The sequence below is a fragment of the Fringilla coelebs genome, assembly GCF_963513975.1.
Source record: "Fringilla coelebs genome assembly, chromosome: Z".
Lineage (NCBI taxonomy): Eukaryota > Metazoa > Chordata > Aves > Passeriformes > Fringillidae > Fringilla > Fringilla coelebs.
In genome coordinates, this window is record NC_140031.1 from 55,872,512 (window position 1) to 55,900,435 (window position 27,924).

Below are 27,924 nucleotides of genomic sequence, written 5' to 3' on the forward strand. Positions count from 1 at the left end.
GGTTCAGAATAAAAAGGCTAATATACATTAAAGCTTAGTTTTCTCTGAATTTGTGCCAACAGATATAGGACCACGTTTGTAAACCCTAATTGACAGCTGTAGGTTAATTTTATTATGCCCATATAAGGTTTTGTGGATATTAATTTCCACACACATAAATGGTTGGCTTTGAGTGCATGTAAGATCCACCTCAGAACTTTTCAGATATGGCAGTGCTCTTCCCAGGCTAGGGCAGGCTTGGACCTGGGTAGCCAGGAATGCTGGCTAAAATTTGTGTCTGTTTCTACCTGAGCATTTAGATATGCTGATGCAGAGGTGGAATTCTGAAAATAACATACATAAGTGTTAGCTCCTTTCTACCTTCCCCTCTATTTCACTGCTTGTAACCCCTTTATAATTATTTTTTTCACCCCTTAATATTATTAATAAAAGAACAAAAAGACTTTAAGGACTTTGATTTAAAAAAAGAATGGATATGAACAAAAAGTTTGACAGACGGAGAGAAGACACTTATTAAGTAGAAAACCTTCTGTGGATAAAGCTTAGTAAGAATTTTTCATAACTGTTAGTTAGGGGAAAAGAGTTTACAAACAATTTTAATTTTTAGTATTGATAAGGGTTACAGATTTTATTCTGAATTTTAGACACATTGAACACCTTTTATTCTTTTATGCTTAGATATGCTCTTAATGTGTGGCATATCACCTTGAATGTTTACATATGATCTGACATGGAAAGAGTCTTACAATTTGAAAAACAGTATACTTATCACTTATGTTTGCTCTAATGATGACAGTGATTCCAAACTCAGTCTGGGGAGCCATAGTTTTGAAACAGCTCTCAAGGTATGAACCTCCAGAAGGCATTTAGAGCTCCTAAGCTGGATGCCGAACTTTTAGATGGCAAATCTCTTTCCATATAAGACACATCCTTATGGAGCAGCAGGAGGTAAAGAAAAGCTGAGTTGCACAAGTCTGTCTGGAAGGATATGCAGGCTTAAAATACATAATGATTTACAGAATCAAAAATTGCAGAGCATTTGCAAGCATAAAACATATGAACATATTATTCTGATTCTGCAAAAAATGTAAATGTAAGTAAAAAGTACTATTTAAATCAATGCATTTAATTTCAAGCATAGTGAACAGGTCTATTTGTGATCTTACATTTCAGTCCTTCCGAGCAAGGTATCTCTGCTCGGTGTCTTTAAAAAAGCAGACTAGCAACAAGACTCCCAAGAAACTTATAAATGGAATCAGTGTCTGGAATGTAGTGAAAAGGAGTTTAATAGCAACCGAAAGCAGAATTTTCCTACTGGTGAAACTAAGGCAAGAGGTGCATGAAGCTTTACAATTGTAATATGGTAAATATGCCATATGCTTTGAGAAAGACTCCTTGTCATTTGTAAACAATCTTTACAAGAAAAATCTACGTTTAAATATACAGTTTCCACGATCTGTCATAATGATATGTTTTCCTTTTGGTGATTATATATGTTGACAATGATAGAGCTAAAGCTTTGGAACTAAACATTCAGTAATGAAATTTGTGATACTACAAAAGTCAGACAAGGGAAGACTAAAAGGAGTCTAGTGTCAAGAGTTAGAAAATCAAACCAAGAGTGCTTTGTGCTCTCCTGAATAAAAGTTTATATCAGTCCTTTCATGTAGTGTATCCCCATGCAGCACCTTAGTGCTGAAATCAGATATTACAAGAAAAAAATCATAAGCGCTGAAAATGCAGATAAAATATCTGTAGTGATCTTGAAGGTATATTAAGATGTAGAACTGGAGTATAACATGGTGACATCATTTGTTTTTTGCTTTAAAAAGAAAAGAAAGGAATCCAAAATAATTTGGCAGGTTGTTATAGAATGCTACTGATGGAAATAAACCTGATGAATCTCACCATTGCATAAAGCTGTGGCAATAATATTAGGTTCAGGCCTCCGAGTCCTAGTGAGTAAAAGAAATGGAGAGGTCAAAGATTGACAGCTGCTCTTTCACAACAGAAATAGCCAGCCCAATACTTGTAGCTGGATCTTAATTAAAATTGACAGATTGACAAAAATTTTCAAAGTGGAGCTACAGTTCTTTAAAAACCCAGTTGTGCAAAAAATGGGTGTTATACATATGTTAAAAAGATGTAAACAATGAAAGAGCTTGTTCAAGCTGACAGGAGAAAAAGGAATGTATTCAAGCTACAGAAAGTGTATTTCACATTCAATGTCAAGAAAAGTATTCTAAACTAAATGCAAAAAAGGAGAAAAAAGATTTCTAAATCTTGACTATTATATTCCAATATTATAAATCACTACTGGCCTTATGACCACTCACAATCTCACCTAGTTAAGGACTGCACTAGAAAAGTATTAGGACTATATAATATCCATCTTTTCCTTTGAAAATGATCTCCATAAAAACAAAAGCAGAACTGCAAGTACTATGCATACTGCTTGTTATTTCCAGTCACAAAATACCACAGTCTGTAAATAAGGCACGCCAAAGGCATGCAACTGTCCTGCTCTAGGGGGAAAAATACTGAAGTCATCATCTTTCTCAAGGACATAAAAAACTGGAGAAATTATTGACCTTTTAATAAGCATGCAATATCTCTAGATGTCACTTATACATTCATCATTTATACATTCGTAACACCAGAAAAGGAAGATCCTTTAATTTGAATAGGCTTAAAGTGTCTGCTGTTTTTCAGATTACGTATTTGGTTTGGGGAATTCTGATTGTTGGAAAGCTCTTCTGTCTTGCACAGAAGGGCTCTGCTCTGACTTCCTGCATTACTCTTTCCTGCCTGTCCTTGCTGACCAGAAGTCACAGTGTTTCATGGAGTAATGTGCATTTCCTCACTTACTTCAATGAGCAAGATGGTTACCTCTAGGCAGACATAGAAACAGTCAGCCACGTCTACTTGTTTAGCCACAGATGCCACCCTTGGCTGTAAAGTGGGGGAGAGGCAGACTGGACTGGCACATTTTATAAATAGCAAGTACTAAAAAATGTCTCATAAAGTCCAATAATTTCCTGTTTATAACTAGGAATTGTTAATGCAAGTTGCACGTACTGAGCATTTAAACGTACCTAGTTTTGCTATTCTGGAGCATAAACCAGGAGAAATGTCAAAATCTTTTCACCAGTGCCTACTGGTGACTATGCTTTGAGATTCGTTTGTTTTTCGGGTGTTTTTTTTTTTTTTTTCCTTTAATAAAGTAGGAGACCTTATTTTTATGCATGAAAATAAAGTACTATAGATACTCTTCTGTTGTAACTCCAGTCTACAGCTGGCCTTTTACAGGAGATTTTGGAAATATTGCTAGAAGTGTTTTGCTAAGCTTGACTGCATAGCAGGAACCATGGGGATTGCCCAAACATAAGGTATACAGAACACTGCGCTGCCAGCACACAACCGTGTGCGCTGTAAGTCTGTGTCTCAGTCATTCACTCCAGAAACACAAAGAAAGGAGTGGAGAAAGTAGCAGCCTAACACTTTCAAAACCCAAATAGCATTATTAGGAGACTTCTGGGTGAAAGTGATGCTTTTGATCTGGACAAACATACCTGGCATTGTTATGAGACTCTGAATAAGCAAACAGGACCTAACCTGTGCCTTTTGCATGCCAGTAGCTTTACGAATAGTCAGTTTAAAAGATCATTGCTATGGGCATTGCATAAATAATTTTATATACATAAATGCATATGTATATATATATTATCTATGTGTACCAATGCATGTTAAATAAAAGACCTAACAATATTTTAAAAACCCATAGCTTACTCCGAGACTTATTTTCTAGGATAAACTATATTTTTAATTAATCATTTCAGAAATCTAAGCCGTTCATGACCTTTTAAAATGACTATACATACACAGCACACTGTTAGTTTAATATTGGTTTTTTTCCCCCTCCACTGCAAGCAAAGTTTAGACAGTTAGCTTTCATACTTAGAAATAATTATTAAGCTTCAATTTAGTTTCTTAAAAGTTCATAATTAGGTCTTTTGATTGTGATCTTTTTTTTTGGTAGTTAGGTCAAAGTAATCAAGTAACTATGTGCAGAAATTAACATTTTTATTATATTAGATTATGTATTGTAGTAGTAAAGCTTGTTTGAAGTGCATGAATAAAAAGTGAAATTACAGGAAGAACAATCTAATATAGCAATACTAGGTGCATTCACTGTGCATCTGAGAGGAGGAGGGGGGAAAAAAAGAAGAGTTTTCACTCATTTTGGCCTAAAATGTGTTCAGGTTTCCAGGATTCTGACATCAGAACCCAGATAACGCTGGCTAGAACCATAGGGCTTTACAATAAAAGCTAAAATATTGACCATATGATGGCAAAAAGTCTTTATTTTGCGGTTAACTTATTCTCTTCTAGCTACTCTCTGATGAAGTTGGTGGTGCTGTGGAGGATGATCTCCTTCTTCTTGACAAAGATCGTGATCGTTCAGCACTGTAGGCAACATGCTTATCATAATTTTGGATCTGAGCCTCGAGGAATTCCCTCTGTTGCTGGCTGATTGTCTGGCTAATCAGTCCAGGAAGAGCTTGAATGCTACCAATTAAAGTTTCCAGTTTAGTTTCCAGAGTAACAATTCTCTTCTCAAAATCTTCACTTCTTTCATTTAAGTCAGATATCATGTCATACATGATGTTTTGAGTCTGAAAGTAAAAGGATGTAAGTAAAGGTTTAGAGAGACCTTACACGTATTGTAACAAGTAGCACAACTGTATAAGGATTTGTAAAACAGGATATGAGTATTATAACAATATCTAGTTTTGTGAAATAATTTTCCCTGTAGATTAAATTACTGTAGACTAAACTTTCTACTAGATTTCTTGAGCAGAAACATTATGGCTTTTAGTAGCACTTTAGACATCAAAGTTGAAATCAATTAAAGACCAGACCCTTTTTGGAAATTTAGATGTTTGGGAGTGTACCAAGCTAAGCTTTTTAACAGTCAGTGTAAGCCACCAAGGGACTGAAGGCTCCACTGATGTATTCCATCCTTAATTGTTCTTGATTCTGGTTTAAAATCCCTTCATTCTTCTAAGCAGAGTACAAATGTTGTTCACTGGCTTGCTCCTTAAAATTGGCAGATTTTCTTGAATTGGCAGTAAGAGGAGTTGAGTGGATTGTTTTTGAAAAGTAGTTCAAGGAGTAAAAGCTCAATTCTATGCTTTTCTTCTTTTGCACTCCCCAAACTATCTGGCCTTTACAAAACACTGTTTGAATACACCAAATATATAGAGTATACTTTAAAATGACACAATGGTCAGTAAAAATGTAATCTGAAATGTGTTGCTTCATAGAGATGTGGTTAAAACATAATGGCTGAATCTCTGGCTCTTATAAATTGAAGCTTCAGATTATTTAAACTAGAGTCAAAACTGGATGTAATTCAGTAGAAAAATTAGTTGAAATTTATGAACCATCCAAAGGAAAGGAAAATTAATTGACTGACTGCCTGAAGTATAAACCAATTCAGTATCAGGTGTGTTATAACCTATTGCTCTGCTTCCTGTTTCAGGACGCTAGCATAACCCTTGAAAGTGAAGTAGTCTACACAAAATAGTATATTAAAAGTCCTTATTAGTTGCCAGAAGCATTAGACTGAACTGTATTTTCACCTGAAGTTGTCACGTGGTTCTGTAAAGCAAGAGGGGAATGAACACTGAAGAGTTTAATCTTTGCTTTGATGAACTTGAAATCAAAGAGGATTTTGAGATAAATGAAGACATGTAAAAGAAACCCTTAAGAAGAGCCCATCGATGCTTCTAATGTAGCCTCAAATTAAGCTCACAGTAACTGTTAAATATTAGGTTCTAATGAGAAATCCAAAATGCTATCAGCTCAGACCTCTAGCTTTCTAGTTATCATATATTTACGAAAAATTCCAGCAACAATAAACAAGCAGGTCACAATTGAATAAACTCTTTTACCTCAACTCAAATGGTTTAAAAAAGATTTGAAAAGCCTTATGATATATTGGCAAAGTAGGCAGCTATTATTCATTATAAAAACTTTAATAAATGCAGATCAAAATGTACTTGTCCAAAGTTACTGCTGCATAAGACAACAGGAACAGAAATCCAGAACCTCTAACTCCAGTCTAGAGGCTATTTACTACGGTCTGTTAAGGCACAGTCACTATCACCACATGGCAAATTCTTCTTACTACATAGCACTACACCACTACGGCCCACTCACAGTTCAGCATTTACCATGACCTCTGCAGTCAGCTCAGGAGCTCTCAGGATCAGCCTCTCAATTGTGAAGTCTTTTTCAAATGTACAAAAAAATAAATAAATATGGCACATTCAAACTTTTATCAGGATACTTTTTCAAGATGTAGGTGCTACCACAAAACACACACATAGTTTCAGTTGCTACATATAACACCTTATTAACAATATTTGCACATATAATGCATAACATTTTCACTTAAAAACTGTTCATTTTTAAAGGATGAATGTTGAAACAACAGTAACTGCCTACTAACCTTTGCCAGGTCCACCAAAGTGTTGGCTTGATCATTCAGTTTCCTTTGTTCCATTTTTACACTTCTTAATCTAAAAAGTGGAATTTTAAGTCAGATTTTTTTTCTTTATGAAGTCATACTAGGATTTCTAGAGAGCATGCACCAAACTTACAAGAGCAAATAACTGCATGGACAATGCCTTGACTACTTTGTGTAGAGTCAGAATCTTTCATGTGCCTGCTACAATGAGAAGCATGCTTCTTCAACACCGCAAAAAAGGAAAGAGCAAGGAAATGTGATGTCCTTGAGAATACCATTTGCCATGGTCAAAGTTGAATTCAATAAAGAAGATAACAATTTATCCAGACTACATGAAAGAAAGCCAAAACATTCCTCAAAGCCTCAGTATCGTGACAAGTAGATATAGGAAGAAACATAGAACAACAGTTTTTTGTCATTATTGTTGTAGCAATCAAGAATCTTCCCATGCCTACATGACTAGATACAGGTATTAGCCCTGTTCTGTCGGAAATGGATTGGGTTAGCAGGTGTTGGAACCTGATGAACATACAGTGATAAGTGAGTTTCTCCTTACTTTAAACAGAACTTCCATCAGACCAGCAGCTAAATAACCAACATGCTTGCCAATACATTTGGTTTTTTTGGATAATTTGTGAATCTAAATATGATTGTATTTTAAATTTACTATTTAAACTATAGCATTGAAAAACTATGAAAGAAGCAGCAAGGGTACATTTTTTCTTTGATGCATACCTATCTGCATTATTGTTGGTTATGCACATTTTTTGCAAGATACATGACCCTTCTTATTCATACTGATACGAATCCCATGTTTTCTGGATTGACTACCAGAGGAGTTGTTTGTAGATTTGATTTTCACAAACAGGCAATTTCTCCCTTAAGTATGATTCATTCGTTCAACATCTCATAATAGATCCATACCTGGATTCTCAATGACTTTTCTGGCTGTTCTAGAGCAGGAAATAGGGTTTTGCAAAACCAAGGTATCAATTTATAAACAATGTGTGATAAGATACCACTTCAGTCTACCAGTGTGCCAAGGGCCAACTAAAGTAACGATTTGGTTAGCTGTCAAATGGAAATGAGTTTGGCAGCATTTTGTGACAGGTGGGTTGCTAATGCATTCTCTGCCCATTTCTCAGTGATGGTATTACTTAGAAAGGTAGTTTAAAGGAAACCCTCTTGAAGATATTCCAAAACCAGAAAGTTTCTTTCATCTCTTTAGTTGACAAGCATTTCCTCTCATATCTAGGCCGACCGGTATGAGCAAGTAAGTTGTGCAGAGCAAAGTATCATTTAAAAATATCTTTAAAATATAAATGGAAATAACTCTGTTAAGGTAGAAATGAACTGATCACATAAAACTGGCATTCCAGGAGCTTGTTACTGGAATGCCATACGCTCTTCTTCCCCTGGAAGCTTCTTTCAGAGCACAACATAAATGCAGATGGTAGCAGTCGTGTTTTCAGAGGCTACAAGGTGGAGTTTTTCTAAAGCAAAAAGGTAGTCTTCAAGAATTGTATCATCACAATGTCAGAACAATAATTCAAAGGAAATTATTTCACTGGAGAATGAAAACCCCAGAGTTTTGGTGACCATTCTTTCAAATCATGCGCAGAATATGTGTTTTCTGCTTTTCTAAAGATTCATTGACTCATCTGTTTGACAATCAGTATTTTTAATTTTAAAATTCCAAGAAGTCCATTATTATTGTAGTACCAGTTGATGCCAACATGATAATTCTTCATAGTAACCAACCCAAAACCTACTACAGCTGTAAGAATGTATAGATATGGCAAGTCTTTAGCTGCAGCAGCCAGATTTAAATAAAACCAACAGACTTTCTTAGTATAATTCATTAAGATAAAATTTTGATTTGATGAACTTCACTTATCACAGAAAAAGATCATGATTCTGGATCGCATTTCCATGGCAGCAATCAGACCACTGAAATTCACAAATAAAAACTCTATTTTTTGCATGCAGACAGTGGTAAATTCTGCAAGTTTAGAAAGGAACAGCTTATACAACTTACTTCCGAGCTCTATTTTCATTTTGTTGAAAAAAAGACAAAACAAAAGAAAACAAAGTGTAAAATATACTAAAACAACCAAATGAGCACAGTGGGCTCGATTCAGCAGGTGGAAAGTCCTAGGGAGTTGCTACTTTTGATCAGTAGCTGCCTGAGGAGGAGTCTACCTCGCATTCATGATGAAGGAATGTGCAGTATCTTCAAGCCTTCCCATTAACTATCATCTGTAGATTTTCTTATTCATACAATACATAACATGCCTTTTTGTGATTTCACCATCTTATCTAATGTGTATGAGAAGCAGAACACTCAGACCAGCTGAACACATTTCAGAGCTGTGACCATGAGTGTTATCATGATCTGGTCTGGTTTCTTTTATGAAATTAGCCCTGAAATACCACTTGTTTTATTTTTGTCTCCTGTGAAATGGTTGAAGGTGAAGAAGGGGGATCAAACAAAACTTAAGACTCTGGAAAGATGGAAAATTGTAAGTCACTTGAGTAAAAGTGCAAAGATGCAAAGGGATGAAAAATTAATTTGCATCCATCTAATCAGCTACAGGAGGAAAGCAAACTGCTCGTGCAATATTTGCATTTATTGTGCATTCTTCAGCATATTGGAAAAAAATTTTTTGGTTTTTTTTTTTTTCCCTGAATACAAAAGTTTTGGGGCTGTAGTGCGAAGTGGTAAAAGATAGAGAGAAACTATTATGATAGTTGTGCAATCTAGCTGTCACACCTAGGAAAAAATTACTGATGCCACCTTCTTCCTTCCCCCTGATTAATTAATTTTTAAGGGAGATACAGAACACACTTTATATCCTGAAAAGTTCTTCTGGGCTTGAGTGATAACAAAAGCTGGAGATCGAGCCTGCTGTGCTTTTTAAATTCTTTTCTGAACATATGTGCTCATACACACACACACACACACACACACACACACACACACACACACACACACACACAAAATAAATAGCAAAGTTAAAATCTTAAGAAACAACCTTTGCAATCAAAGATTCAAGTCCAGCAAGGATGCACATGACATGCTATCCTCTCCCCAGAACCCCTGTCACTCCCCTCCACATCCCAATCCTTTAAGCTAAGCAGGATGGCCAAACTGCTATATAAAAATATACTTTTTGTATTCACATAAAAATGCCTCAACTTCTGTTGTCATTTTATTCCTCAAAATATCTCCACATGTATCTGCACGAATGACACAGTAACATTTAAACCTGCAGCTTGCAAAATGTAATACAGTAATCAAGATTTACAGAGTACTTCACAGCTTAAGCTTAGCTACCTACTGCTTTAAAACGTTGCTATGAAAGAGAGAATGATTGTTAGTCTAAATTTACTAATAGGAAATGAGTAAGCTTGGCCTTTCCTTCCTGTCTTTCCTGTAAGAAGCTATATAGATGTTCTTTTCACCATGGCTGCTTCCCTCACATCTCTTCACTGGTTGTCCCAGGCACAGGCCTAGACTAAAAAGTTATGAAACCATCAGTTTGAAACTAAACCTAATTTGTCTACTTCTTCCCTGTAACTCATGGGAACTATCTTCACAGGCTGTACAAATGGCTGCCTCAGGCTGAATGGGGATAACAAATAGAACAAACAGACCCTGACCATACCATTCCTCAAACGAATTCTGGTTCCTGAGGACAAAACTCTGAGGTTTTTTCCGTCTCATGTAGTTCAGGAATAGTAACCATTGTGCAATTCTGCTCATTTGGATGTGCTTTATGACAAATACATTCTGCAAATTTTAGATAAATACTCGTAGCTTGGCAGTACCATGGCACAGCTTAATCCTACAACCAGTTTTAGGTCTCAGGCTTGTTTTCAGAGTCTCAAGTAGAGGGGAAAAACTCGTTTGAATAATGTCAGTGGTCTCAACTACTAGCATGCACTCCCATTTTCTAGAACAGATGGCAAGGGTTATAGCTGACATACCAAGATTTGATCTTATGCACTGAGAATATACAGTGGAGAGAGGCAACTAAATGCTGGTGTGCCATGAAACTACACTTGATGAATATCCTTTTCATTAAACACTACATACATACGCTCTTCTATCAGACCATTCTGATTTTAAAATATTAAAACATCTACAAAGAACATGTTGGGTTTTTTTTTTATTTCCTTCTGTCTATTGTCGCTCATATCTTTCTACCAGGAAGAAAATGCATAAAAAAAAGGATAGTCTCAGTGACATAGAGCAAAAAAGTCTTAGATAACTCAAGAAGCATGGGAAACTTCCAAAAAACATTGACCAGTTTATATGGACATAAACTCCCAGTGTACCTTTTTATTTTATTGTAAACAGACAATACAGTAAATGGTTATCTTTTCCTTACTCTGAAAGAAAATCAACTTCCAGAACAATCTTCTATGAAGGGAAGGCAATGGCGGGGGGGGAAGAGGTGGGAGGGAGCGGGATGGGACTAAGAGTGACTGGGAGAGAGGGAAACTAACAGAAAACACCTTGGGAGGAAACAGAAAGCAAAACAGTACTTACTGATGAATAGCTTGCAAGAATTTGCGTTGATGTTTTCTTACTTTTGCATGGTCTATTTTTTTAACCAGCTTTGTGTTTTTATAAATTAACCACGTTTCCCTGAGTACGTTGGCCGCTGCATTTTTCACCTGTTTAATAAAAGAAAAACACCAGGCTGACAAAAGTTGTATTACATTATGCTTTTACTTTTCTGTTATTAACTCCTCCCTAAAGCTTTTGAAATGCTTTCTTAACTGTGGGAAGTGGGTACCTCAAGAAGCAGAAGCACTGAAGGAAGAAAGCAACAACTGGATTAAGGGGACTGCTGAGCAGTTTCTTTTTTATATAGATGTGATGTTCAGATCAAATATTTTTGCATCCAGGAATAATTTTCCCTCTTCAAAGAGTTGTAACTGTTTGGTGTTTATGGCAATAAATTACAGTGAGGAAATACTAATGCATTATCTGTATGTGCATTCAATAGGACCATAACATTTCTGTCTTTCTTGTTCTATGGTTAGCACTTCTTAATTCTTTTAGCAATTGAATTAAGTCTTTTAAACTTCCAGAGATGTTTGAGCACTTTGTCCCCCTTTTTTTTTTTCGGGGGTGGCATTTAGTTTTTATACTTGTTTCTTTTTTAACATTCTCCAAGAAGATGAAAAAATATGTTGTCAATTAAGGTGGGCAGAGTTCTATTTAAAAAGTGCTTAGACTCTTTTTTAAAATTTGGCTTTCCATAAAATATTAAGAGTACCTACAGTTCCCTTTTTAGACCCTCCAAAACTTTCAAGAATGCTTATAAACATACAAATAATTTGAATGCAATGTTGATTAATGGCTGAATGACCAGGTTACTTGGAAAGAAAAACTGTCCTAATTATTAATTTTAATTTTCTCTCCCTCCAGATTTACATTATGCCAGTAACTGCAGTGTCAGAGCTAAGTCAGTGGTTAAGACATTGCAGGAATGTCATGCAATAGCTTGGCCCAGCAACAAGCTCCCCCACCTTGTACCTGTAAGTGCTGGAGAACCTTGTCCTGTCTTCACTGAAAGCACAACATGGTTTAGAGACCTCCTCACAATCCCTAAGTAGCCCTTGCATTTCCAAAAGGTATGGCTATCATCAGGCTGTGAGGAAAGATCCCCAGCATCTGCATGATTTGTGATCTGATGTGCATCTTGGATTTGTTTGCTTGGCTCACTTTTCATGTGCTTTGAGCTTCACTCAAAGCACATGAAAAACTTAAAGCTCTGAAACCACCACTTGAATAAAGTATTAGACTAACATTGAGATTTATATGAAGAATAGATGAACAAAATAAACTTCAAAAGGCATAAATAAAGACTAGACTCAAAATCTGGCCAATCTCTGAGACACATTTTGGGCTCAGCTGTCAGATAATACTAGAAAAGTAACTGTGTTATGAAAGGAGAAATTATTTCCTGTGGTCTAGTATCAACACCACCTTAACTGACTGCAATGGGAATGTAAATCCACAAGCTCAGAGAGACACCTGGTCAGACACCCTTTATACCTATATGAGAACTCTCTTCCTTAGACTCCTTAGAGGAGACACAGGCTGTTAGTGGTGAGCAGTACAGAAATGAGAGCCAGCATAGCCAGAGGAGTGCTCTGAGAAATGCAGCACGTGAGGACAGGACAGGGCTCTCTGCAGCAAAGGGCCCGTGCCAGTGCAGCGCTGCAGTGCTGCATGGAGCAGGGCTGGGGCAGCCATCCTCCTCCTCCTCGCCTGGAGCAGAACTACTGTCTCCATCTCAGGCACTGACCTTCCTCCGTGCCCACCACTAAGAGAAACCCTGCTGAGTTGTGATCATAAGCACCTTTGTCTTCACATTGGCTCTTCTCAATAAAGAAGACTGAACAAGTTGACTGTACAGCTACTACTCATTTTCTTGTTCCCGCAACACTGACCTGTTTTATTTCAGCAAAGGATTTGTATTGCCTTGTTTGCTGCATTTTCTTTAATTTAAAATATTTCTATCAATACCAGTGATTACTATTTTGTAAAAAATAGTCTCTTCTAAAAATAATATATACAAATATCTTTCAGGGTCCTTCAGTACTGTGTGCCACTAAATAAACCATGCGCTGTGTACAAAGAGCAGCTGGAAAGACTGCCTCACTGTTAATGTTCCTATGTTGTCAACATTTGAAAACATATGTTGCTTTCTTAAGAACATCTCTCATAGCTTGAAATTTATGTTTTTATCTGTTATTTCACCTATTTTAGCTACAAAAAAATATATTTTCATATGACACAAAAACTTTTGGTTTAATATAATAGTCTAGCTTTACAGCATTTAACTGCTAATTAACACCCCCTTCCAGCTACAAGGGCCCTCCATTCAATATTCTATACAAATTCTTAAAATTTGCTGACAACTTGCAGTTGCCCTTGATTTAAAGAAAAACTCAAGGCATCCCATTTCTAATCTTTCAAAATAATACCCATGATAAAGTTCAGCAAGGACACCAAGCAAGAGACTACTTAAAAACAAATGCATAAATAAATTAATACACATTATTCCTTTTCAGTTGTGAATATAAAGTGTGACTTACTCTTTTAGTTAGCTGGGTGTCCATCATGAAATTATGCACATGTTTTTCAGCTTTGGTAAGTTCTAACTTCCTTGCCACCACAGCTACCACCAGTGCAGTGCACCCAGCACCCTGAAAACAATAAAACAAACCCCCAAGATGTTACTACTGCATTTTGCAGAGTTTTTAGAGGAAGCTTCTCCTTTCCTGTAGAAGTATGGCAGGCATCAGGTGATTCATCCCAGGTAAATACAGTGAACATACTACAGCTGTTTCATTTCAGAGTATTATGACAAGTCAGTATTTACAGGCTGGTAAACTACCAAGGCACCAAAATAATTAGTGAGCACCATCACATAAAAATTCTGATTTTTTTTCTTTTTTTTTTTTTCTCTGCAGGGATTGAACATTTCCCATTTCTAATGCATAAGCAAAGGGGGTGATAAAAACAACTTTTAAAACCCAGTAACAGAGTTCTTAAAAAATTTCTCAAGGTTATAACAACTGCCAAAGAGGAAATAAGATTAGATTAATATTTAGCACACACACACACACACAAATAAAAAGTTTCTTAGGATTTTCTGCAGGGCCTAAAAATAATAGTAAAATTAGCATTTACTTACTTTAGTATATTTTCCTGTTGTTCTGAGTCCTTCAGTCATCTTTTCCTATATTATTTCTGCTTATCTTATTACCATATAAAATAGAACACATACACAGAACCATATCTTCAAAACTTGGACAGAGACAATACTAATTTTCTAATTCATGCTGTGCTTATGTATGCACATGCATGTATACATGCTGACATGCATGTGCACAACAGGCAAATTCCAGAAGGTGCCTGTCTCTTTGGAATGACAGTGGCTTTATCAGCATCACAAATACAAATGCTTCTTTATGGGGCAAGTGAAAAAGAAAGGAGACTAAAATGAGCCAGGTAATAAGCAGTGTCAATTTTATACATCTAGAGGTATTATTACCTTTACACTATTTATAAATTCTGCTGCTTTAACATTTTGTTTTAATAAACAAATTCTTACAGCTTCTTTTTTTAAGAAGTATAAGTATCTCATTAAATATACAAGGCTACATTTAACTTGCAGGTTCATTCCAATCTAGCTCTTATTCACTTGTGTCAGTTACTCTTCAATATAAAGAAATCTCTCATTGCTTCTCATTGAAGTTTAGCACATTTTGATTCACAGAGCTTTCTTCCTCTCATTCTGTATTATTCCCACAAATTTATTCTCTATCCCCCACATCTAGAACTGCTTTATCCTCTCCAGAAAATCCAGAAGAAATCTCAGAATTTAGCTTTCAAAATACAAAATCCATTAATAAAAACATAGAGGCTGCAAAATAAATTAACTCAATGAAAACCCTTTTTCTACACAGAGTCCTTACAAAACTGGATCTTGTCTCTCTGTGTACTTACTGAGGCATACAATGAATTCTGTAAAAGCCTTGAATTAATAATTTTTCCATTTCCCTGGTAGATTGTTCCAAAAAACCCATCCAATCCTCCTCTCAATTTCTCCAGTTAGCTCTCATCTTCCACCCTCAACAGCTCTCAGCATTCCTTCAAATGAGTCCCTCATAGTTTTGCTGCATTTCCTGCTTCTTTCCTGTCCTCAATACTAAGCCTTTGGTTTTCTCCACCTCTCTGTTGTTCAGTCTTGTGACAATGGAAGTTCATGGGAATTTACTTAAAGTTTTGCTCTTCCCATGAGTCAAAATAGTGGTAAAAGTTCTCTTCCTTCTCTAGACCCCATTAACAGTTAAAAAGAAAGAATACAGCCCACACAGCTTGAGGCTAAGCACTTCAGAAGCCCACTGAGCCTCCCTTGGGAAGAGGACAAGGCAGAAGATGCTCTAACACATCCCACCCCCTCCAGAAAACAGACAGTGCTTTTTAGATCTTCTTCCTGTTGAGGAAAATGCTAATATGCAGAAGACTTCTCTGTAGGCAAATAAATTAATAAACTACCCCATATAATAGCAAGGAAATGAAGATAAAAGCAGACGTCTTTTGGTTCAGTATGTCAGGAAAACCAGGGCCAGATGTTGATTTAATGACATAACCAGAGTTCTGCCTGCTCACAGCAAGAAAGCTCGAATGAAAATGAGCTTATCAATACAGACCCCACTGGCAAAAACCCCACCTATTTAAGCCAATTTACTAGGGGAGAAAAATACTAGATGACTCTTTCTCAATCCCCCTGAAAAAGGTTAGAGGAATGGTGGAAGACAAAAGAGCTTGCTTTGAAGCAAAATCATTCCAGCCTTTGTGATTAAGGCATTTTCTATGTGGCACAGCAGCTGTAAGGGCCAAATGCTGTCAAAAGTAGGAGTTTTATGTCTCACATAAAATACACTGCCATTGGTGTCACAATACTGTCACCAGTGAGCTGTGACAACCACCTCTACGGCGTATATGCACTGCTATCTTCCTCATCTCCAAAACAGCTTATTGTGATGGCAAGGTACTCTAAATTCAGCTTAAACCTCTTGGTTTTGTGGCATGCAATTGGATCTCAGGACATGAACGTGAGCTCTTTTAGTGTTTCTTCAGAGGTACGAAGTATTATCCTATCTGCATCTTTACATTTCACAGCACTGTGAAGGAAAAATAATCACTCAGAGCAGCTTACAACAATGACTAAAATTCCACTTAACCTACAACCTAATTATGCTAATTAATATTTTATGTTACAGCAACCTGCAGTATTACATGGCTCCCCTAAAGAGCTCAGCATCCTTAAAAATACTCATAAAGTGAGAATTATTCAAAATTTCAGAAATTAAATGGAGAAAATATCGTTACTTTAAAAAATGGTAGCATTGTGTGCATGATACTTGACATGTTTTTGAGTATGCTGATTCATAGTAAAATCAGTAGGTCAGCTTATATGTCCAGTTTGTTATATCAGCACCACACAATTCATCAGCTACTTATTTATTAAAATTACTCAAACTCAGTAAAAGCACTAATAATTATTTAATCTGTAGGAGGGGTTTTCTAGAGAATAAAATTCTACGAAATCTTATATTTGATTACTGTATTAACTTTAAACATCATTATTTTTATCCAGTTTTGAAGTAAATAATAAAATAAATCATTGCTTCAAGCTCTTGTTAAGGAGAATTATATGTAAGATGAAGAAAATTTAAAAGTCAGGATGGTATATATTTTCAGGTATCAAAGCATTAATTGATTCTATCTGGAATTCACACTCCTTAATCAGCCTGACCACCTCCTGCATTACAGAGTCATCGCAGTGTGTTCTGGCTTGGTAAGCAGCCTGGTTTTAAGGGCACTTAGGACAGAAATTATTACAACACATGCAGTGTAAGCAAATTGATCAAGCCAAGGCTAAGGTCTGACTACACTGTTTATCTGCTCCACTTAGTGGAAACAGGTAATAACAGAATTAGCCATTCATTAATTTGATGGTGTTCAAGTACTCTGATCAAATATTTGCCAGCAACCACCCGTTTTAAAAGCTGATTCTGATACCTGAATTCTTCTGTTTTCCAGAAAGCATGTACAAACTGAATGAAATTATCTACTAAAGTGTGAGAAGCTCTTAAAGATCACAGATTGAAAAACAGGCAAGACTAGGACTCCGCTGATGAGCTGAGCAATGCATATTTCCTGTTTGCAAGGATCAGAAGATGAAGCACATGAATTAAGTCCTGAACACACATTATATCTTGCTTGATATGAAATGTAGCATATTTGTCTACAGTAAAAGCAAGAAATCTGAAAATAAACATATCCACAGTCTTCCAGCTGAGCAAGTCAACAAACTCAGGACTTCACAGTGGCATCAGATCTCTGATGGTGATTTAGAATTTGCACTTATGAGCAGTACCACCTTTAGCATCAGGTTCACAATCATTTACACAGGACAGAACTTGCCTTGATTGTCAATTTATTTAGCTATTGTCCCTTATGAAAACAATTTGATGTGACTGCAAGCAACTTGAGGACATTCATTGTATCCTTAATTCTAAATATGCTGCTCCTGTTAAGGACAAAGAATGACACCTAAAGGTAAAATGTTCATGCAGGTATGGAAGTCTGTGAAATCCATTCTCCTCTCTGGCCCTCTTTGATGCCTAGAATCCAAAGTGAGTTTCCCTGATAGAAATGTAAGTGGAAGTGTATGTTGGCATTTTACTCATATATGGTTAGGCACTTTTTAAACACTAGTAGGGTAATAATTTTCCCTGTTACATAAACCTAAATGTTGACTGGTACACCTAAAAAAATGAATGGAAGGATGGATTAAATTGAGGAGGGAAAAAATGGGCATAAAAATCAAGCCCATGCTATTTGAAAAGGGAAGAGAAGAAAGATGAAATTAATTGTATTTTAAATTATACTTTAAATTTAGCAACTGAACATGATATAAATTTAGCTTAAATGTGAATCTTATAAAAAAGCATAACTATTACTTGGTCTTGCCTTTCATTTTACCTACAGGCATCATAAATTGCAACTTTCCCTATTTTCTGCCAAGAGTCCCTCCTCTTGGCACTTAGTTCTGAATTACCGCAAGCCTCCTTTCCACTGCTTTAACAAGCAAGCTTAGACACATCAGACATTGCTGCAATGGTTATTTTCTTTGCCTGTCATTTTTAAAATTTACTCTGCTCTGTGTTGATGTAGTCCCTCCTCTATGGCACTGTATACAGAACATTTGCCCTCAGTTGCAGTACTTTATGACTCCTCACGGATTTCAGTTCTAACAAGATCTTTCAGACAAGATTCTTTGCATCACCTATTTACTTAGTAAAAGCTCCCAAGAAACATATAAATCTAATATATAGTTTTCTTTTAAAACCTTCCCCTTCTTTGTTTAGGATTTTACTTACTACAAAGCCTAGCAAAACCAGTGAAGGTACATCAGATTCTGGTATGCCAAGATGACTTCTACTATCCTGCATAATTCCTCCTTGTTTCCCATTCTATTTCTCTATGGGAATGCTAAACTCATCAGTAATTTGGACTATGTATTTCTATTCTCTTTATACAGCACTGGTATCAATAGGATCTGGAGTCCTGAAGGGCTACAGGAATATAAATCAGAATTAATAAAGGTGGTAGGCCTGTATTACCCAGTTGTGGCATGTACATAATACTAGACTTGACTTTCCCTTTCTCTTCCTTGTCAAAGTCACTCATCAATACACTTAATACACGCCAGCTGAGATGCCTTTTGCAGTCCAACCACAATCCTCTGTCCTCTTCACTTTTGCAATCCACACTGAGCTTTCTGCTGATATCAGCAGAATCACCATATCAAAGGAGCTGACTAACTAAAAGTTACTACAGAGGATTTTACATTACAGTAAACCACACCTGACACAGCCATGGCAGCTGGAGGGAAAAAGCTGGTGTTTCCCACAGCACACCAGGAAAATGTGGCTATGGAATCTGGATCAAGACCATGCCTTTACTACCACTCACAAGTGCTAAGACTGAAGGTTCACACTGCTGCAAGACAGTGACTGCAAAACTGCAGGGTTCAGGGTTCAAGGGCAGTCTAGAATGTACATCTAGCATTCTCATTAAGGCCCAGTTTTACTGACAGCCAGAGAAGTGCTTTCAACTCTTCAGCCAGGGCTTTATATAAGGCAAATAGAGCTTAGCACGGGCTGCATTTTCAGTTAGAATTGAAAGCAGTGCTTGGTCAGTAGAGAAACCCTGTAGTCCTCTAAGTAAATGCCCTGGGCATTGTCACTTGGATCTTTTTTTGATGAGGCCCTGAAATACCTTTCCAAGACTACAGCGAAATGAATCACTCCTGCAACCACCTGGAGGGTGCTGTTGGTGAGAAGGGCAGCAGCACTGTGTATCAGTGTCTCTGCTGAAAGTCATCTGGCATCTTTGGCTTACTGGACTGGAAGTGAAGTGCAATCTTAAGTGGTCATAAAAATGTCCTGCTATACTTGCCTGTAGCTGAAAGGAGGCAGTTGCCACATTTCTTGCTCACTTCTCTTGGGATCCACTGAGGGAGAGAGAAGGTGCGCTTTGCAGACATATGGTTCTGGTGGGAAATTTAGCTCTGCACCAGAAAAGGCACAACATTCCTCCTGCTGCTCTGCATAAAATGAAAATCCTGTAAGAATTTAAACAGGCATTTTGTTCATTTGGCTCTCTCAAAGGTGGACAACATGACCACCAGGGAAGGGGTAAAAAAATTTTTAAAAAATGTTGCTTGAAGTAAAAAAAACCTCTCCAAAACAACACAGACAGAAGGTAGGGAAGTGGTGCTGTATAAATGTGGGTTTGTATTTGTCACTGTTTACTGGGAGAGATGCATAACCTTGCAAGACTGAAATAAAATGAGTAACAGGACAACAACTACATTATGTCACCAAAGGGTGATCTAAAAAACCTTCACATGATTTATACTTTCATGTGTTCAATATTTGCCTGGCTACTATTGTCTTCAGTGGTGTTTGTCTGCATCACATCCAGAATTTTACTGCAGCACTTAAATTTCTGATCTATATAAGAGTAGATGACCAGGTTTGTTTACTTCTAAGTAATCTAAAGGTTTTTAGCAATGTTGCGAAAATGAAAATTATGAAGACCATTAAAATGTTATGTATAAATGTGAAATTGATTAAATAGTGTCACACATAAGAATGGGTGAAATAAACTTCTTAAGAAATGAAAGCTGGGTACTAGGAGAGACATCTGGGACAGCACAGGACATAATGATTTATAACATGAAGACAGTATCTCTTCTACAGGGGAACCTATAAAGGACTGTAGTGTTAATGAATGTAGTGTTAATGACTGTAGACTGTCAGAGAACCCTGACAATTGAATATGCCCTGATGACTGGGCTTCTGGTAAACCTTCAGTGGTCATAACAGCTAAAACACCCCTGGACAGTTTATACCAAAATGCATAAAAAACTGTTTGCTGGGCAAGGGTTGAAGTCCAATTTCCTTAAATGAGCAGGCTTAACAGCCTATAAGGCTGATGGGAAACATCATTTCAATAACTCAGGATGAAAGCTACCAGTGATGTTCTTGTTCTTCACTTGTTTTGTAAATACAAAAGTTTCTTAAGAATATGTGTAAAAGCATGCGAAAACGGCTGCATTAAATTTAAGGCTATTGCAAATGAAATTATATTTTCTCAGACCAAAGAAGTTTTGTTGCAAGAGTCATCAGCTCAAGTCACACCTATGTAAACAATGACAGCATGAGACAACTGCTTCTCATTCCAGCCAGGAACTAACTGCCTCCCTTCTGAATTTACTGAAATGCATCCATAACTAAACCTTAGTGGGAAAAAGTTCCTGTGGCCTCTGACACTTCAAAAATTTCCCTACTCTACTGGTACAAACAAAAGACCTTCTGAAGAAGTTTTTTCCCCTTAATTTTTCTAGTTATGAAAGATGGTAAAACCTTTCAAAAGGTTTTGTTTACTCAAATGGAGTAGAACCTCTGCCATTGACTCACTTTTCAGATTAATGCCCTCTCAACCACTACTTCAGGGATAATGTTTTAATGTCTCAACCTGATTTTGATAATTTATGATTCTATACTTCAGCTAAAAATTTCATTCCAACAAGCCATGGACATAAAATAATCCCAAACTACCTTTCTTCCCTACAAAAGTTCCATTTTTGCAATCTGTTGTGCTGGAACAACAATAGTAGAGGAGCTGACAAATTTCTCAGCAGCCCATCTTTTAATAGCTTTACCCCTAAGAACGCAGGCATCATTAACTGTCTTCTCACAACATTTCTGCTCAATACATTGTCTACTTAGGTTGTGCTATGACAGAAGGAACAAACACAGTCTGTTCTAAATCCTGATGTCATATTTATTACTGAATTTTCAGAATCTACTGAATTATATTCTAGCATATATCTGAGACATGGACCCAAGATGCTATCAATTCACATGAAAAACTTTTCATACTTTCTGTACTCTCAGAGAAGTAAAAAATGAAGTGTTCTAGTTGTTTGAGATATCTTCTTATCCACAGAATGATGCACCACAGTGCTTTAACTTGATCATACCTTTTCAGCTTTTAAAGTGTAATTCAAAATACATTTCTATATTTTATAAACCATTGTTTCTCTGACACACTACACAATTAAACAACGTGAACCAAAGTTTTCATAAAATCACACACTTTAGGCATTATTATGCACCATAATTTATGACCTTTTTGCACACTATCCATAAAGTTCTATAAAATAATTTCCATAATTGCTCAAATCTAATGTTTACCTTATTTTTTTCTTTTTTTCAGGACTCATCCCAGAAGACATGCACACAATGTTAACTATGCAGTTAGAATCTACTTGTTTTTCTCCTCTTTTTTCTTACAATCTAACAAATTATAAATTTCAAAAAGAATACAGTTCAGATTTTGCTACCAACAAAAAATAATGCAGTTAGAAACTGCTACTCTAAGTGCCATGTTCCTATTTTAGATAGTTCTCTGTATTTGTTGGTAAGACTAGGCCGTCTACAATTACCATTTGCACAAACATCACAATTAAGCCTTAGATGAAGAGTCCTCTGTTCTTAAACCAGAAACACTTCATTCTCATCACTTTTTTCATGACTCATAGCAAAGAAACCGTGATCGTTTAGAAATAAATGCAGACTTCCAAAGGACATTAAAACCTTCATAATGAGAAGATTTAAAATGAGATCTTATTAATTTTTGATTCACCATTTGGAACTAATGAAAACTATTGTTCCTAAAGCCAGACTGTACACACAGACTTCATTGCAACTACTCTAATAAGAATACTTTATCTACATAAGTGGTCTTCAAATACCGTAGCTAAAAGATGCCGCTTAAAATTTTCACAAGGAAGAACTCAAATCTTGTCCCCAGCTATTGCATACATTTAAGAAACTTTCCTTATTTATTTGGTTCTTTCATAGGACTAACAATCTCTTTGAAGTCCATTTCAACAAGAGAAACAATTAAAGTATAATTTCCATATTAGCAAAGCGGACACTTGGAATAACATCTATTTCATTTCAAGCAAACTTCATTGAGCTACACCCAACCAACTGCATCCTGTGACAGGACAATTGCAATTCATCCATTTTATTTGCAGCAACATAAGTTTGGCCTACATGTCTGCTTCTAACCGTTGGTGGGTGGATTTGCAGGAAGATTCTGCATCATAAACTTTGCATCATACAATAAAAGCACCACCTCACCACATATTGCTGGATCTAAAAGGGAAAATGTCCTTCGTAAAACTCGCAACAGGTCCTTATATTTGCAGTCAGAAGAACTGACTGACATTGTTTTATCCTGTGTAACTGTAAAAGCTTATAAAGGTCTGCTAAAGTTATCCATCTCACAGTCCATAATTATGCATTTTTTCATATCTTCTCACAGTCCTCCTTACCAATTTCTACAGACCTTCTTTAAATTTTTGCCAACTTCATTAATTTCCTTATAAAGCAGGAAAAATTTTGCAAACCTCTCCAAGGCCCTAGATGCAAAAAGCGATTAAGAAAGTAGAAGTGCTGCCTACACAGGCAGTTCCACTTAGAAACAATACAAGGAAAGTGTTCCACCTGTAGCTGAGATCACCTAGCTGATGAGCATTTGAGAGATCTGCCTGGGTGGCTACTGACAACCAGGCACGGCAGCTTCAGCAGGCACAAAACACAGGCAAACACAGTACACCAACAAGCTGCACGGCATGGCAAAGATGCCACAGGTCTCCCTATTTCCTCTCTATCCTGTTCTGAGAGCAGGGACAGCAGCTGTATGTGTATCCATCCAGGACACTCTTCCAGACCTACCTAATGTACACAGGGGGCAGAGGATACATTTGCTCTCAATTTAAAGCCCGCCTGGCCCGCAGTCTACTACTGCTGCCTAGTAGAGTCTCATTGGAAAAACACAGATTGGCAACAGAGTTGAGGCATCCAGTATAGTTTCACTTGCTTGACTGTAAAACATCTAGCATTGACTCCTCTTTGTAATACACTGTATCAGTATTTTTATGAAAGTTACACATATTTGTGAGCTTTGCAAGATCAGAATGTAAATTTTTTATTTTTTTTATTTTTTTGGGTTTTTTTTTGTTTTTTGTTTTTTTCCCAATTTCTCTAATTAATCAAACTTCTTTGTTATCTTACTCTCAACAATTCTCAAGACATTTTTCCTTTTGGTCGAATCTGAATATTAGTGTAAAGATTTTCCTATTTTCCAGCAGTGTGCATTTGCAGAGTTTAAAAGATGTCACTTTACATCAGTGACCTAAGACAGCAGTAGTTACAATGTCAATCACCAACACAACTTGGTGCCAGCAGCAGACTGCACAAACAAAGTCCACCTCTAAGGCTGGAGTACAAGGCAGAGCTCAGCCTGAGCACCCCCATTTCCAATGCACAGAAAGCAAATCATGAGGCAGAAATAGGAAGACAGACATGGCACCAGGGTTTTGCCTTCACAGGGATCAAGACACCAAAGTAGGTTTCCTTGGGCCACCAGTTCCACAAAGCCAACATTAATTCGTCAGTTGTCTGTGTAACCACTCTTGTATTCACAAGGGTTTCTATTTATTCCCCCTTCCATCCATTTTAATAGGGACCTTACCCAAAAGCAAACACTCAGCAGTACTTGGCATTGGTCATACTAATCCATGGCATTTGCTGCTTCAGATGCTAGGGAATTATACTTTACCTCTTAAAACCACTATGTTTTTTTTTTTTTTACTACATACATTCAACAATTACCTTTGTGTGTCTTTAAATTAGACCATCAATTGCTGCTAGTGAAATAAAAATCACTAGACCTGTTCTTTTAGGATTTTATATTTTCCGCAACAAACATTAATTAGATACTATACAAGTTTCAGAAGAATAATTGGTTTTAAACAATGATATTCAAGACCTGTAAGCTTTTTGGTATTACAGGTTAGGCTAGAAGAGAGTTCATTATTATATTTACTGTACCATATTCCATACTCCTTAAGTCCTTTATAAAAACAAAACAAAACAAAAAAAAAAACACAAGCCCCAAAAAACCCAGAGTAATTCCAGCATCTGACTTTTTCTCATTGCTCCATGTTTTTTTATCTCAAAGATTACTTTAATGTAATTGTGGTTAGGCTTTATATTGTTTTACCTATCACGACACAGCAGCTACTTGGCTCGTTTTTTTGTTAAGAATGCTTTCTGTCTCTGCAGATGTTTATCCCAAATTCATTACCACAACATCCTGATCGGAGCCTTTGCTCTTCCAAAGCTGATGCAGAACTTATAATCACTAAAAAAACCCAATAAGAGACATGAAGGTATCATCCATACATTTTACAAGTCTACCAGTAGTGAAAAAGAGATGCCAATGTGTGAAAATGGTATCTATAAATCCATACTTGAGTTTTCCATGGAAGCAATGGAAGTGACTGTATGAGGATTCTATCCTCATTCTGCAATCCCTGCCCTGCAAGGTGGCAATACACACTGCTTCTCCATCCCTTTTCCAAGTAAATTTATGACCACATTTCATCCTCTCTGGCATCAATATCCAACACAGAAAGGAGCAAAGGCAAACATGCCAGAGGATGGCAGATTTGAACTCAGCCTTTAAAAAAGCCCTGTGAGCCCTTCCTCTGCTTTTAGCCTGTACCTTTCAACTCCACTGCAAACTCTGCATTTAAGAAGATATGCATTTACCACCTTTTGCAAAATATACCAGAAATCTTTACCAATCTTTATCAATAAAGGTCAATAAACTGAAACCTATCAGTTTTTTTTAAAACAATTTTTTGAAGCATTTGTAAAAAAAAATCCTTAAACCTTACAACAACAAAAAAAGCCTTTTTTTCTTCTGTGGACATAAAACACACATTTATTGTAAACAAATATTCTATCAACCTCTCTGCTCGAAAGGGACAATGCTTTGATACCATTTGCTTTCAGCCATAATCCCAATATAGCTATTCCAACAGATGCAGATTACTTATATATGCATTACTTATAATCACTTCAAAAATTCAAAAGCAAGTATCTATCTTATTGTTGCATACTGTACATACATGATAATCATTCAGCCTTTCTCATTCACAGGGACATTTACACAGAAATTGGTACAAATAAGGGTGGCAGAGTCCAGAACTTGCTTACATCTAATTTACTGTAGATACGTGTAAATTTTCCCACCATTACAATATATTGCCTTACTCCCTGCCTAACTTTGACTAAATGGCGCAATACAAAAAATTAAAAGCAGACATGAAATACACTCAATAAATATCTATTGAGCATGCATAACCTAACAATTGCTGTATGGTATCAATGGTAGTAAACAGTGTTACTGTGCAAATTGCATAACATAATTGCACTTAAAGCAATGGACAGCTATGAATAATATGTTATTAGACTTGTAAGAAATAGAGTAGAAAACTATGCTTAAGCAAAAGAATTTTAAGAATTTAGCCACCATTATGGCTCTTTGTGATTAGTTTTAAGAAACAAAATTTATAACTGAAGAGCCATTATTAGTACAGGTCCAATTACACATGCCCAAAGATGATCAAGATGATATGATACCTTAACATTTAATGAAAGACTTTACTGAGATTTCTGAAGCCATGAATTATGTCCAGGTACAATTTGTTTCTCTGTATTTCATTACACAGCTACTAAATTTTTGCTTAAAGAAGAGGAAAACTCCATTTTATTACTAGGAATGAGAGACTATGGCTATGGTCTGATTAAGTATACACTCTACAAGACAGCAGATAAATATTTCTTTATGACTAACAGAAGTTTTGGGCTTAATTTCAAATTAATTAAAAGCACACACAATCTCATATCCAATTAACAAATTCACTCACCATGATTCCAGTAAGTAAACAGACCCCTTTTCCACAGTATGTATTTGGTACCATATCCCCATATCCAATGGATAGAAAAGTTATTGAAATCAACCACATTGCTCCAAGGAAATTGCTAGTAACATCCTGTTGGTCATGGTATCTGAAAAGAAGAAGAAAACATTTTCTTTATCATGAAAACGTTTGTTAAACTATTGTGCTCTCAGAAAAAAAAATAAAAGCATTAACTGGTCCACACAGCCATTTTTGTATATAATCTCATTTTAAAAGCAGCTGTAAGGAATTAAATATAACTCAAATACAATTACATGAGCAGTAATGAATCAGAAGTTATAAAAATAACACCAGTAGTAGAAACTGTTTATAATTCAGTATTTGGTTATTACTGTAAAGCAGCACAAATCTCTTTGTTTTTAACATAATCTCTTCACCAGGGGTACAAGTCCTGGTAATACTTTGCAGTAACATAAGACACCAGAATACCACAGTTGCTGTGGTCTGAGGCATATATGAGAGTCAGAAAGGGTTGTGTGCACAACCAGACAGCAGAGTACATCTTCATCTCCTTGGCCTGAATGCAACTCTTATGATCAGAAATCCAAACATAAAAGAACACATAAACGCTGATTTAGACAACCTATGTTCTTCCCTCTCCTTCTACAAGTTCAAGGTAAATAAAAAAGTATGCCATTGTATTTCCCACCATCAAAAGATGTTTACCTTAAATATAGCAAAAACTCTCTTTAGTGTTAGTCAGCTATTATGTGAAATTCACGATGTGCTGTTTCTTGACTTAATTTCAATATTATAGTAGAATATGTTCATTTTTCCCTTCCAAAAACTGCCAAGTTCAGATTAATCATCTTGTCTCCACGTGACATATATACCAAATAGAAGGTGAAGTTACATCTTAGGTTTAAAAACCTGTTGTCACCACTCACTCTGTGATGGGAAAAAAAATGCCTAAATAGGGTGGAATTTTGCTTCCTGGACAGGGCAGCTCTGCTGTAGAGACTATCTGCAGCAGCCACTGCAGACTCAAGGTTGCAATCACCCCTGCAGCTGCTGTGAAGCCTCAGGTTAACTAAATGCTGTTAGATTCCCCAAGGGTATTATTTTAGCTAGTCCCTAAATCCATGTCTCACAGGGGGCCACAGAGGGCCATTTATTTAATTAGTTCACAAATCTGTAAACAACCTGCTTCCCACAACTGAAATAACTGCTTCTGTTTCCTTCCTTTCCGGACTGCAGCCTCTGTGACGGACCAAGAATGCAGAACAAGCACACAGGCACTCTCAGGAAATTCCCTGTCCTCACACTTGTAAGATATTCACCATAAATGTCTGCAAAATACTATCTTCAAAGTCCCACCCATGATCTGATGATTACAATAACATAAAAGCTCTTTGACTGCCAGAGACCACA

At 36.4% G+C, this 27,924-nt stretch overlaps 1 protein-coding gene across 2 annotated transcripts in view; it reads right to left on the reverse strand.

The window, feature by feature from the left end:
• Nucleotides 1-620: 620 nt before the first annotated feature.
• KCNN2 (potassium calcium-activated channel subfamily N member 2) overlaps nt 621-27,924 on the reverse strand; it is a gene marked incomplete at its 5' end in the record, with an annotated part of 71,766 nt that continues 44,462 nt past the window's right edge. Inside the window, 5 exons of one of the 2 annotated variants that reach the window (XM_084225474.1) lie at nt 621-4,676; nt 6,518-6,587; nt 11,091-11,218; nt 13,655-13,765; nt 26,500-26,641. In XM_084225474.1, the coding sequence (XP_084081600.1) occupies nt 4,389-4,676; nt 6,518-6,587; nt 11,091-11,218; nt 13,655-13,765; nt 26,500-26,641 (739 nt within the window). In that variant the 3' untranslated portion in view covers nt 621-4,388. The remainder of the gene's footprint in view (nt 4,677-6,517; nt 6,588-11,090; nt 11,219-13,654; nt 13,766-26,499; nt 26,642-27,924) is intronic. The other variant, XM_084225475.1, reaches the window with a different exon arrangement.